We start from the raw sequence: 15,000 nt of genomic DNA, 5'->3' as shown, positions 1-15,000 counted from the left end.
ATATATATATATGTATATCTATATATGTATATATATATATGTATATGTATATGTATATTTATCTACTCGATTGATTGGTTGAGCACGACGGTTCTATTCAGAGGCCTGCATGTCCTACTCCTGGTAATCTCCAATCACTAAGTTACTCACTCGTATATCCCCTTGGGGTTATAAACCGCACTTTGGTTTTCTTTCTTTATTAGTTAAACACAAGTCTTTGTAAATTGTTAAATACAAGTTTTTGTAATAACTATGTACACATTGTAACAGCAAGAGCGTCTATCACCGACTGTCTGGTCCTGGACACAACCACGGACTTTTTGTTGATGAGGTCAGGACTTTGGTGAGGTGCTTTACTCACTTATCAAATTTAATTGTTGTACGTGACACCATAAGCATGTAGCAACAGTATTATTCTGGGGTTACAAACTGTTATCTAATATAATTCTTGCACAAGTTATAATATATATATATATCCAGGGGGTGGCTGTTAATATGTGTGTTTCCGTGTGTTATGTGTGTGTCGTTTGATGGCATCCCTGTGTGCGTTCGCATGTGTGTTGCGCGCCAGTGGTGGTCGCTCGGACGTCAAAGTGCTGAGCTGTTAAAATGTCTACACAGCAATTGAACGGATGTGGACTGGCGCCAAGGAGTCGGGTGAGGTGAGTGTGGTATTGTTCACCATGGATATGGTGACGTATACATATCGCCCTCCCCCTGGGGTTAGGTGGCTCCCGGCACCTAATGTTACATGGTTAACAAAATATGGTTATATAGTTATATAGTCAGAGACACAAAATCTTGGGTGGATATATGTGGAGAAGGGGGGGGGTGATGTTGAGGTGATTGTGAGGACCCAAGAGGGCCCTTTGAACTAGAAGGATGGGTATGTGATGTTGTGTCTCTGAATAGGGAATAAGGTTGTGTCTCACCAACATTATATATATTTTCAACTATCACATGAAAGTTTATACTACACTTCACATATCACCGTCGGGATTCATATTTTCAAATGTCATACTGTTTTCTTATGATATGTCACATATCACCGGAGTTATTCACATTTTCAAATATTGTGCTAGAGTTCATGTGGTATTTCACAATATGTGTTTTCTGTAAAATTCTTATCACGAGTTTGTATGGTTATATGGCATTCAAGATATTGGATGAGACACAAGATCCAACTTAATCTAGGTTTACAATAATTTGGGAAAGGGAGGGTTAAAACTGTTTGAAGGTCTTATTTCATGCAAAAGAATTTCGTTAGTATCACTAATATAAAGAGGATGATTAAGATTGAGAGGGCAGTGGAGGCATAGGGTAGTATTTTGTAGTGTAGGTCTAAGGAATCCATGTCAAGAGTAGTTGATTTATTGAGGAGGCGTACCATGTCTATCTTACTTGGGAGGATGGTATCGGGGATCTTGGGGAGGGGTGGGAGTGTTAGTTGGGTTATGGGACCTAGATCGTGGGTCATGTTGAGAGTGCCTTGGTAGTGTAGTTTGTTGGGGAGTAACATTGAGTCCATCATGTAGATGTGGCAGGTGTCTGGTAGAGTGATAGGGCCGTTGATTCTATGATGGGAGGGTGGTTTGTGTAGGCATATCACTGATACTAATGTGGGGTGGGGAAGAAATATGAAGTGTTTATGTCCTACGTGGGTGTGGTGTATTTGAGTGTTGTCTGAAAAGAGAAAGTCACACGTCTCGGAAAAATTGACTTTGGGTGTTGTGAGTTCTGAGAGGCAAGGTTGGGATTTGGTTAATTGGAAATGGAAGGGGTAAGCTGGACAGATATGGAAGTTGGGTCGTGCTATCTTGCAAGTTGCCATGGTTTCCGGTGAGGTCAGTGAAATCCACTGGCCGTCTGTCGATTTTAGGATGGTGGAGGTTGGTAGGTTGAGGGTCATTGTGCGGTTTTGATAAGGGTAGGGGAAGGGATAAATTTCCCGAAGGGAGAATCTCTTGATCGGGTCCATAGGTATGTTGATAAGAATAAATTCTTGAAAGATAGTTGATGCTAGGATGGGGTAGTAGTGTTGTATTTCATTCTGGAGGAAGAAGGGGGTGAGTTTCAATGTATTTTGAGCTTGTCGTACTGTTTGACTAAGTTGGTTTGGAGTTATCATTTGAGAGTTGACTATACCTGCGTGGGCGTTCCAAATATCTCTCTGGATAAGATTACTGTGACTCTGGAACCTGTCTAGTTGTTTGTCTAGTTCATTTAGGTGGTGAAGGAAGAAGAGGGCTGTTTGGTAATTGGCAATCTTAGATAACTGGGAATTTGTGAATGCTGTGAGGTGATTGATCTTGTCAATTACCGAATTGATTGAGTTGGTGAGGAGATCGATGTTTTTAGAGTTTAGGTTTATGAGTTTACCTCGTTGGTATAGTACCTTTGTTATATTTCCTATGTGTGAGTGGACCGTTTGTAAGTCCTGTTCAGTTGCAGTCCCGAATAGGGATTTAGATATGATGCCCATGAAATCGAACAGGCCACGTTTGACTCTACTGTTCTTTGGGTCTTCGTTTTCTGGTTTGGGAAGGTGGTATATTGTGTATTTAATTGTGTTCATTTTTTCGTGTAGGGCGTTGACGTTGTGGTATAGTGTCATAGAGATTTCATGGTTTTGATGTGTGGTGTTGGGTATTTGGGTGGAGATTTGTTGCTCTATTTGTAATAAGTTTTTTTGGATTTTTATGAGGGGTCTTATCAACAGTTCAGGTGAAATCCTTAGTTTTACCATTATGGAATCTTCTACGCATGCGGTGGTGCCGTGGATGTTGACGATTGCTCCTGGTATCAAAATGGGGGTGGAGAGGGAGAGGTGGACGAGGTGAAGTAGTAGAAGTATTGTAGGCATTCTGTGGATGAAGGTTATGTTTTAGTGAATGAGGATATGTCTATCTGACTCTCGCTTAGGTTATATTGGTCGGAAGGAAGTGGAGAAGTTTTGATAGATATGCGGAAGGGAGTTCTTATTGTAAATTGGCCATTTTAACCTCCACTGAGGAATGCATGACGTCCTGCATCTTCAGGGGCGAGAGCTAGAGTGCATATTTAGTTGCGTCGACGCAGAGTCATGGGATGGGACTTGCGCTTGGGTGAGTTATGCGTGAGTGCAGTAGGTGGGTTGTAGGTGGGGGGTGGGGTTGGGTCGAGATTGAGTTTAACTTTTCTCAATTTCTCTCCGTGTATGGTTACGGTTGTGTGATCGGAAGGATCTGTTAGTAGGAAAACATTGTTGGGGAGTGAAACTTGTGACTGTGAAGGGGCCTAAGAACTTGGGCTTGAGTTTGTTAGTTCTATTTGAGTCTTTGACCATGACTGTGTCTCCAAGTGTTATGTTAAGTGGAGATGATCGTTTGTGTTGTTTTGTTTTTGTTCTTTCTTGAGCTACTTTAAGGTTTTCTCTGACTTGTTTGTATATGGTTTGCATGCCTCGTTTTAGGCATTGGGTAAGGTTATCTAGATTGTATAAGGGGGGGGGTTGAAGATTTGGTAGGGTAGGCGCATTCTTTGGCCAAAAATGATCTCATGGGGGGACATCTTTGTTGCGGAGTTGACTGTGCTGTTGATACTGGCTTGTACCTGTGGTAGCCAATCTTCCCAACTGTCCGTAAGATCGTTGGCCAAAGGTCTGAGGATTTCAAGCACTTTTCTATTTGATCGTTCCACAAGTCCATTCCCTTGTGGATGGTAGGCAGTGGCGAAGGTTTGATTTATGTTGTATAGATGTGCTATTTCGCGCATTACCTGGTTCTTGAATTCTGAAACATTGTCAGACAGCATTCGCCTGGGGATGTTGTATCTACAGAATATGTTGTTAACCATTGCTTTGGCCACAGTCTCTGCTGTTTTGTCTTGTAAGGGGACTAGGATGGTGTATTTTGACAGATGGTCAACTGCCGTGAGTACATAATTTGAACCTTGATGGCTCGTTGGCATTTTTAGTAGATCAATGCCAAGTGTTTCCCATGGTTCCGCAGGGAGTGGAATGTCTTTGATATTGATTTGTTTTGGATCAGGTCCTCTGAATTGGTTGCAAGTTACACATGAGTCTATGTGTGTGGTTATATCTTTTTTCATGTTGATCCAGTAAAAGGAATGCCTAGCAGTATTCAGTGTCTTATTTCTGCCTGAGTGGCCTCCCATTGCACTGTCGTGCAATATGTGTAGGACCTTGGGAACTCGGACTCTGGGAACGACAGTTATTTCCTTGTCGGCAATGGTTCTCCTTATGATTCCGTCGACCAGTTTGAGTTCCTCTATAGGGACAGGTGGTCGGGACTGTTAGGGGGTCCTTGAAAGGAGATTTTGTTTTATTGGAGACCATGTTGGGTCTTTGTCAGTTTCATCTCTAAGTTCTTGCATAGGAATGCATGTTGTTTGTGTCAGTGTTGAGATGTGAGTTTGTCTACTTAATGAGTCAGCTACTGTGTTAGCTTTTCCAGCTAGATATATGATCTTGGGATCGTAGTCCAGTAAAGTGGTTTTCCACCTAGCAATTCTGCCATGTAAGTCTTTAGAATTAAAGAGGTAGACTAGGGGTTGGTGGTCAGTATAGATTGTGATCCTGTACCCTAATATGAGGTATTTGAAATGTTTCAAACCCCATATCAGTGCCAGGCCTTCTTTGTGTGTAGTTGAATAGTTACATTCAGGCTTATTTAGTACTCTACTTGCGTAGGCTATGGGGTGCTCTTTGCCATTTTCATCCTTCTGTTGTAGGACTGCGCCTATTCCTTTAGAGGAGGCGTCGGTGTAAAGAAAGAATTCTTTCTTCATGTCAGGGAAGGCTAGGACAGGGGCTGTGGTAAGAGCATGTTTAAGGGTGTCAAAACTTTGCTGTTCCGCTTCAGACCACTTAAATGTTTCGCCTTTCCTTGTGAATTTGGTTAGAGGGGATGCAATTTCTGCAAAATTTCTAATGAAGTGTCTATAGTATGATGCTAGTCCTACGAAACTTCTAGTTTTATCTGCGTTTCTGGGGGTTGGGAAATTGTTTATGGCATCTATCTTATCTGTGGTGGTATGGATGCCTTGGCTATCTACCTTATGGCCTAGGAAGGTGAGTTCCGTCTGTAGGAATTTACACTTTCCTAGTTGGATTTTCAATCCGGTGTTTTTGAGTCTTTTTAGGACAATCTCTAGTGTGTGAAGGTGGTCAGTTTGTGTGGGACTATAGATGATGAGGTCGTCTAAGTAGACGAATAATGAGATTCCTATCATGTCGCTGAAAATGTGGGTCATCAACCTTTGTTGGGTTGAGGGGGCATTCTTAAGGCCAAAGGGCATACGCTCGAAGTGGAAATGTCCCTTATCAGTGGAGAATGCAGTTACGGGTTTAGATTCATCCGTGAGCTCGACCTGTCAGAAGGCTGACTTAGGGTCTATTGTGGAAAATATGGAGTTCCCGATTCCTATGGATTGCAAGACATCTTGCATGGCGGGGAGGGGGTGTGGGTCAGATTGAGTTAGGTGATTAACTTTCCTAAAGTCAACAACAGGGCGTAAAGTTCCGTCTTTCTTTGGGACTAGGAAGAGGGGACTGTTCCACGGACTTTCTGAGTGGGAAATTATGCCTTGGTGTAACATCTCGTGCACACTGTTGTTGACTTGGGTTTTCCTACTGTGGGGTATGCGGTAAGCAAGGGTGTATGAGGGGGGGGGAATTTGGATGTGATGTTTGATTATATCACATTTGCCTAAGGGTTCGCCTTCTAAGGCGATAGCCGATCTATTCCTTTGTAGGAGGATCAGTAGCTTGTCACGCATCTCTCCGTTGGCTGATGTTGTGATTTGGTTGGGGTGGATAGGGGTGAGGGTTTGTGGTGGTCTTACAGTGTTGATGTGTTGTGGGAGTGGTTCCTGGATTGGGGAATTATGGAGATGGACTGAACAAATGTTTGTGTTCTTCCTGATTTTGCGGTGTTGATCGGAGAGATTTGTTGACATAGCTAGGGTGTGTTTATTTTCTGATACTACATCCCAAGATGACTCTATGGCTATGTTGTTCAGTCTGGACGTGTCTGGGTCAATTATGACGTCCTGATATCCGATTGCTCCGGGTATATATAGTGGGACTGTTATAGAATGTCTAGGAGGTATGATGACTGTGTTAGACAACAGTGCCTTTGAGGTGACATAAGGGGGTGGGCGGAAAGAGTAACTCTTAGTGGGATTTGGGTTATTTAAGCCAGACAGACATGAAAGGGGTTGTGTGTCTAGGTCGGGTGCTTCAGGGGTTTTGGAGATGTCATTTATGTCTTGGAAGGAGATTTTGTTGGTATCTAAATTAATTATTGTCTTCCAGTTCTGTAGTGACTTTAAACCTATTATACCTTGTTGATCGAGACTCCATTCATCAGCTAAGTGGAAGGATGTGAGACCTACTTGGGAATTGTTTACCTCTATGTTTAGATCAATCATATCATGAAGTGATATGGTAGATCCTTCTATCAATAGACCTTCCGTATTTGAATACTGGATTTGGGGTGGGTCATTTAGTGCTTCGTAGAGAGCTCTGGGGATGAGGTTCAGGTTTGTTCCTGTATCAACCATCATGTCAACAGTAATTTGATCTAATGTCACCTTTAGGGTGATATAGTTGTGTGGTGTGTCGGACGTTCCTATGGTGGTCTGGTGCGTGAGGCTGGTGCACGTTCCCCCAATCGGTGTTGAGTTGTATGTGTTGTGTGGGAGGAGGGTGTTTGTCGAGGTGCTGTAACTTGTTTGTTTGTTCTCTGATGAGGTTGTGGTTGTGATTTTTGTTGAGAACATTCCTCGTTGGAGTGAGTTGTGGTTTTGTGTAGGTTGCAGTATTTGCCTGGCCGTGTTGGTTTTGACATGTTGGGGGGTCTAGGGGTGGGTGGGAGTTGTTTGATTTGCTGTTGAGCTCTACATTGGGAATTTGTGTGGGTGGTAGTACCATGAATTGAGCAAGGGGTAGCGCGGTGTTGTGCCTGCGGGTGTTGGTATTGTTGCGCTCTACACTGAGAATCCGTGTGGGAGGTTGTTCCATGAACTGAGCAAGGGATAGTGTGGTGTTGTGTCTGCGGGTGTTGGTATTGCTGCGTTCTACATTGAGAATCCGTGTGGGAAGTAGTTCCATGAACTGAGCAAAGGGTAGTGTGGTGTTGTGCTTACATTTGTTGTTTCTGTATGCAGTCTCTGGTGTTGTGACTTGTTGAAAGATGGTAGAAACACCAGTTAGATAGTTGCGCTGTATTGGAGCTAGGGGACTGGTGTGACTGAAGGCTATTTAGTCTAGCAAAATGGTGCTGGTCAGAGAGGGAGATGTTGCAAGCGTTGGTTATGTCTAATATGTATGTGTAAGCTAATGGGTTTCTAGTGTTTAAATCCCTTTTTGTGGCTTCTCTTTGACACTTTGGTGGGAGTTGGGAAAGATAAAGGCCTATCTCCAGGAATGTGTAAAAGTTTTCTAATGTCAATGCCTTTTTTCCTGTAGTGGTTGTATGGATCCAAGGGCTGTTATTTTCTAGATTTTCCCTAATTTCCTTAATTGCGTTAGCCACATTATCCTTGATGTTAGTCTGTTTTTGAGTTCTAGTATTATTTAGAAATGTGAGGAGAAAGTTAATGTTGTTTGCTTGTTTGCTCTGAAAGACATTTAACAGATGTTGCTTATAATCGCTATATGTGATCCCTGTGGCTATCAGATTGTCTAGCATCCAAGCGGTAGATCGGTGCTCATCTGATGCTTCTATTTTCTGGCGGCATAGATTTATCTTATCTAAGTCAGAGTAATTTGGATTTTTAGAAAAGAAAAGGTCACATGCCGTTAGGAAGTCAGTGATGGAGAGTCCGCTAGCTTGAGAGAAGGTTGGGATTTCGGTTAGAGGGGTAATGGTTTGGTAATTATTGATTACTGTAGGATGGAGTTGTGGTTGAGGATGTTGCGATGGGGTTGGGGCAAGGTTAGGTGGTGGGTAGGGATGTGAGGTGAAGGCAGGTTGACTTGACGGGAAGTTGGGAGAAGGGAAGGCTAAGTTTTCGTATGCATGGGTTGTGGGGTTCAGGGATTGTTGCTGGGGGTTCACATAAGGAGGAATTTGGGGTTGCGGTGAGGTGTGGGGGGGTCGTTGTTGAGGGTCTAGTTGAGGGGGAATTTGGGGTTGCGATGAGGTGTGGGGGGGTTGTTGTTGAGGGTCTAGTTGAGGGGGAATTTGGGGTTGCGGTGAGGTGTGGGGGGTCGTTGTTGAGGGTCTAGTTGAGGGGTAGCTTGAAGTTTTGGTGTGGAGTGGGGGAGGGGGTTGGGGAAGTGTTGTAGTTGGGTCGGGTTAAAAGGGTCTTCCCGTGAGTGGTCATGGTGAAGGGGTATGTCGTCATAGTATTCCTCAGGAAGTATTTGAGAATCTGCCTTAGTCGTGGCATGCTCTGAGTCATGAGAGGGTTTTTCTTCTTTAGATGCGGAAAGAAATCCTTCAAGTAAATTTCTGACCTTGGCTCTCGTACCTGTAGCCATGTTAGTGTCTAACTAGAGATGCATGTATCACTTAACAGGTATAGAAAGTAGTTAGGTGAGATGGGAGGTCTAAGTTGAAATAGTTAAATTAGAAATATTTGGTATACATTACCTAAGGGGTAGTATGTTATGGTTAGATAAGAGGGGGGGTATAGGGCGTCAATGGGTATACAATGGTATAATTATAACAAATAGGTTACATTAGTAAAAATATATAAGTTATATTAAATGTAAATGGATAATATTTAAAACATTAAAAATGTATATAGTTTAAACAAGAAGACCAATTCATAAAAGGCATAAGAAGATGGCACAATGGGTATTAAAATAGTAAATATACATAAATTGGTAATAGTTAAATCTAAGAAAATTATTGCATGCACAGATAAACGTAAGTTATAATTTGGGGAAATTATATCTAACAGTTACTTATGATTTACGTTGTGAACTGGGAAAATGCATATGAACATGATAATATGTACGTAAAACTGGGTAATAGTTAAATCTAGAAAAATGATTGCATATACTAATATATGTTAAAATAAAATTGGCATATTTTATATATTGTTTAACACTGTTAGAGGTGTGATATTATTATTTAGCACTTTATTTTGGTTCTGATATGTAGTCACGTATTATTTAATCTTACTTGGAAGATTTCAGTTCGTTGATAGGACACTGCATTCGTAAGTGTAGACAGTTGTGTAGGGATCGCCATGTGGGGCTGTCGCTATCCGTAGACTTGTTTGTCCTGGCGTACGATGATTGGGAAGGTCTCACTGGTAGTAGGGTATTTTGATGAAATATGTGTTGATAAGTGTGCAATTACTTCCAGGTGAGGCTGCTTGTGGTTGGAACATCTAGATGTATGAATTCTAGTTGTATGATGCTCGCATGGAAAGTGAGAGAAAAGCGAGTATCATGGGGGGGGGTTTAGGGTAGGCGAGAGTTTTATAATTAAATATTATAAATGGTGGATAGTAATTTTGGGATTTACCTTGGCAAGATATTTGTTTTGGTAGTTTGGAGTCGGTGACGACGATGCTCGTTACAATGTACAGTTGAGTGTGCGGTGGATGGGAGTCAGGGGCAGGCGATGGCAGCAGCGTAGACAAGGTGTGTTTATCAATGGTGGGTGTGGCTGGCTTGGTTTGGTAGCTTGTTAGGTTGGCCGGTATCTTCGGAGGAGATGGGATGCGGAAACCGCTGGCGCCAGTTTATCTACTCGATTGATTGGTTGAGCACGACGGTTCTATTCAGAGGCCTGCATGTCCTACTCCTGGTAATCTCCAATCACTAAGTTACTCACTCGTATATCCCCTTGGGGTTATAAACCGCACTTTGGTTTTCTGTCTTTATTAGTTAAACACAAGTCTTTATAAATTGTTAAATACAACTTTTTGTAATAACTACGTACACATTGTAACAGCAAGAGCGTCTATCACCGACTGTCTGCTCCTGGACACAACCACGGACTTTTTGTTCTCCGGAAGTGATGAGGTCAGGACTTTGGTGAGGTCCTATACTCACTTATCAAATTTAATTGTTGTACGTGACACCATAAGCATGTAGCAACAGTATTATTCTGGGGTTACAAACTGTTATCTAATATAATTCTTGCACAAGTTATAATATGTATATATATATATATATATATATATATATATATATATCCAGGGGGTGGCTGTTAATATGTGCGTTTCCGTGTGTTATGTGTGTGTCGTTTGATGGCATCCCTGTGTGCGTTCGCATGTGTGTTGCGCGCCAGTAGTGGTCGCTCGGCCGTCAAAGTGCTGAGCTGTTAAAATGTCTACACAGCAATTGAACGGATGTGGACTGGCGCCAAAGAGTCGGCTGAGGTGAGTGTGGTATTGTTCACCATAGATATGGTGACGTATACATATATATGAATATTTATATATATATATATATATATATATGAAGGTGGAAAAAGAAGTCACGGGTCTAGTTCCGAGTTACTGAGTTTATTCCTGACCGGTTTCGCTCTATGCTTCTTCAGAGGAATGTGACTCTGGAGTGAAGCTGGCGGTATACATAGTCTGAGTAAGACCGCGTTCCCTCCTTGGAGGTGGGTTACGTTTGGTTGTACAATGGTTTTTAATACAATGAACAATAGTGATAATAATACAATAAATTGTTGTGATGTTATTACAAAACAGCTCCGGTGTGTGTGGAATGTTGATCGAGGGTGTAACATTGTAAGTGAAGTGAGTGGTGTAGAAATGTGTGAATCCTAAAAAGTGTCATATGATAACTTATAGTATTAAATAATATAATAATATAAAGATAAATATCCAGATAAAATGAATGAAATAAAATGAAAATACAAATACAAATACAAATATAAATAAAAATAAATATAAATAAAAATATAAATAAATATAAATAAATAAATAAGTAAAAATGTGCTTATTTAAAGTGACATGACATCTCATCGCATATCATTGTGTGACAGAATGTTATCAAAAAATATACATACATATATAACAATGAATAGATAAATAAATGTCAAAGAAATATATAGTAAAAATATGAAATGAAAAAATATAATAAATAATAAATAAAAATAATAATAATAATAATAATAATAATAATAAAAATAATGAAAATTCGAACTGACCGGCCTCAAGCCCTCAACCCAGGGAGCGCGGACGTTTGGGCACCGGATGGATTTTGTCGTTCTATGTGGGCGCTGTTCTGGGGCAGGTTCTTATGGCTGCGTATTGAGCTGTGAATTTTTCCCATTTAATATCCCCTACTTTTTGGTTGATGTTGGCATTGGTTGTTATATATAGGGCTTCAATCACCTTCCTTTGTCTTTTTGATAGACCTTTCTTTACTACCTCTGCCTGTTGCCAGTCGGGAAGATGTCCTTCCTGATCCACGTGGCCCACCATCGCGTTTGAGAGGCGGTGGTACCTTAGGTCCGCCTTGTGCTCTTTTATTCTGGTATGTAGGCCCCTGTGACTCTCACCATAATATGACTTGTCACAGTTGATCATGAAGCTAGAGAAACCCTACGAAATTAAGAAAGCATGATCAGGAGCCGCTTGAAGAAAGACCACATACCACATGGCCTTGTCCTTAAAATCAAGGAAGAAGACAGGATCCAGAAAGCAAAACTCCAAATGAAACTAGAACATTTGTGCAACAACAGCCGATGGAAGGAAGTTGGGAGGCACGAACTGATTACAAACCTATCATCACTCAGATTGACAAAAACACAAGAAGAAGCTCTCTCCCTAGGTCTGAAGTTCAGCACGGGCATTAACCACAAAACCACGGCCGACTATGTTGAAAAGAACTATAATTGGAGGGACAGTGAATTAGAGAACGGATTCAAACAGGGTCTAATATTATGCTGCTCACTAGCCTCGAGAAAACGTGAGCCAGTCATCCCCAGAAGGTACACACGTGCACTAAAAGAACTCCGAGACAACAACGACATCTTGATCACAACAGCTGATAAAGGCGGAGGTATAGTGATCCTTGATAAATTGGATTACGTACGCAAAATGGAGGATCTCTTATCCGACCCGTCCACATACACCAAACAAAACATCGGCAAAGCAAAAGAGGAAGCAGAACAGTTCAACAAAACCACAAGAAAGATTTTGAAGAGAACCGAAAAGGGTAAGAAAATGTTACATCTCTTAGAAGAAGACCCCAAGATACCGACCTTGAAAGGACTCCCCAAGATCCACAAACAGGAGATACCGCTTAGACCCATTACATCAGGTATTGGAAGCGCCCCGCACAGGTTAGCTAAAATCCTAGCCAAACCCCTATCGTCCGCCCTTGGTAACATCAGTAGTACGCATCTCCAAAATTCCACAGACTTAATCGAGAAACTCAACAACATAGACTTTTCACAGAAAAGATTAATCAGTTACGATGTAACATCGTTATTTACCCATGTCTCCATAAAAGGCGCCATCAACGCTATCAAGGAAGCACTACAAACCATCGACGAAAATAGCCTACCGATCTGCAAAAGAGACTACATGCAGCTCACAGAAAAATGTATGAGATTTGGCTCTTTCAGATTTGACAACCAAGAATACCACCAGTTGGAAGGCCTTCCCATGGGATCTCCTTTGAGTGCAGTGGCAGCAAACCTCTACCTAGAGGTATTGGAGAGGGATCATTTTTTAAAAATTCTCCCAAAGGGTTCACATTGGCTAAGGTATGTAGATGATTGCCTATTCATTTCCCCTGCAGAGACAGATGCTGAGGAGATTTTGTCAAAGTTAAATGAAGTAACTAATAATATACAATTCACTATGGAGATTGAGTCCCGTGGTCGCCTGCCTTTTCTCGACACGGAGATTATTAGAGAGGATAACAAAGCACATTTTAGAGTTTATAGGAAACCTACCAACAAAGATGACCTTTTACATTTTTACAGTGCACATGACGAACGAACCAAAACAGGAGTGGTGATCGGTTTTTTCCTCAGAGCTCTGAGGATCTGCAGCAAGGAGTTCCTCGAGGAAGAAATCCGCCGCGTCACAAACACCTTCATATCACTGGGATACCCAGAGGGCTTACTGTCCACTTCTCTAAGTAAAGCTCAAAACATCAGGCAACGGAGAGAACCAGTAAACAGACAGGACAAACAATACCTAGTCGTACCGGACTCAGAATTTTCACGCACACTGGGGGATGCTGTACGCCCACTAGGACTAGAAATAGTGAATGACACGGGAAGGAGAATCAGACAACTAGTAACACCAACATCAAAAACAACAAACGACCTCAGCGTCATATATAGGATACCATGTGGCAACTGTGACAAGTCATATTATGGTGAGAGTCACAGGGGCCTACATACCAGAATAAAAGAGCACAAGGCGGACCTAAGGTACCACCGCCTCTCAAACGCGATGGTGGGCCACGTGGATCAGGAAGGACATCTTCCCGACTGGCAACAGGCAGAGGTAGTAAAGAAAGGTCTATCAAAAAGACAAAGGAAGGTGATTGAAGCCCTATATATAACAACCAATGCCAACATCAACCAAAAAGTAGGGGATATTAAATGGGAAAAATTCACAGCTCAATACGCAGCCATAAGAACCTGCCCCAGAACAGCGCCCACATAGAACGACAAAATCCATCCGGTGCCCAAACGTCCGCGCTTCCTGGGTTGAGGGCTTGAGGCCGGTCAGTTCGAATTTTCATTATTTTTATTATTATTATTATTATTATTATTATTATTATTATTTTTATTTATTATTTATTATATTTTTTCATTTCATATTTTTACTATATATTTCTTTGACATTTATTTATCTATTCATTGTTATATATGTATGTATATTTTTTGATAACATTCTGTCACACAATGATATGCGATGAGATGTCATGTCACTTTAAATAAGCACATTTTTACTTATTTATTTATTTATATTTATTTATATTTTTATTTATATTTATTTTTATTTTTATTTTTATTTTTATTTTTATTTATATTTGTATTTGTATTTGTATTTTCATTTTATTTCATTCATTTTATCTGGATATTTATCTTTATATTATTATATTATTTAATACAGTACTATAAGTTATCATATGACACTTTTTAGGATTCACACATTTCTACACCACTCACTTCACTTACAATGTTACACCCTCGATCAACATTCCACACACACCGGAGCTGTTTTGTAATAACATCACAACAATTTATTGTATTATTATCACTATTGTTCATTGTATTAAAAACCATTGTACAACCAAACGTAACCCACCTCCAAGGAGGGAACGCGGTCTTACTCAGACTATGTATACCGCCAGCTTCACTCCAGAGTCACATTCCTCTGAAGAAGCATAGAGCGAAACCGGTCAGGAATAAACTCAGTAACTCGGAACTAGACCCGTGACTTCTTTTTCCACCTTCATCAACTTGTCACAATGTACCAACATATATATATATATATATGTATATTTATATATGTATATATGAATATTTATATATATAAATATATATATATGTATATATATAAATATATATATATATATATATACATATATATACATATATATATATATATATATATATATATATGTATATTGAAGTATGGAAGACAAATGAGTGGAAGGGTGGTGAGTTAAACACAGAGAACAGTTGGAGTTTTATTCACTGACGTTTCGTCCTTACCAGGACATTCTCAAAGTACATACAGTTTCAGATAATTAACAGCTTATATAATACATCCTTGCCGTGTTCCCCTCCCTCTATACTCTCATCCGTCCTCTACCCCTTTTCATGTGACTCCGACCATGTCACTTCTCCCTCCGTTCTCAATAAAGACGATGTGATTCATTTCTACTCAGCGCATGGCAACAAAATTAAAAACGGAGTGGTTATAGGGTTTTTCTTAACGGCGTACCGTATTTGTAGCGAAGAATTTTAGAGGATGAAATCAAATATATTTTTAAAGTATTCACTAAACTCAGATACCCGGAAGGACTATTGCACAGATTGAGGA

At 40.7% G+C, this 15,000-nt stretch overlaps 1 protein-coding gene across 1 annotated transcript in view; it reads right to left on the bottom strand.

The window, feature by feature from the left end:
* Positions 1 to 9,206, bottom strand: part of LOC143024394 (uncharacterized) — a 17,234-nt gene extending 8,028 nt beyond the window's left edge. The window contains exons 1-3 of the mRNA XM_076183192.1: positions 9,138 to 9,206; positions 2,744 to 2,864; positions 2,396 to 2,532 (exon numbers count right to left, since the gene is read on the bottom strand). Coding sequence (XP_076039307.1) covers positions 2,396 to 2,532; positions 2,744 to 2,864; positions 9,138 to 9,206 — 327 coding nt within the window. The remainder of the gene's footprint in view (positions 1 to 2,395; positions 2,533 to 2,743; positions 2,865 to 9,137) is intronic.
* Between the last annotated feature and the right edge of the window lie 5,794 nt (positions 9,207 to 15,000).

This window comes from Oratosquilla oratoria, chromosome 4 (assembly GCF_046742065.1).
Source record: "Oratosquilla oratoria isolate Oo_2021 chromosome 4, ASM4674206v1, whole genome shotgun sequence".
Classification (NCBI taxonomy): Eukaryota; Metazoa; Arthropoda; class Malacostraca; order Stomatopoda; family Squillidae; genus Oratosquilla; species Oratosquilla oratoria.
This window is presented reverse-complemented; position numbering and strand designations above follow the sequence as displayed.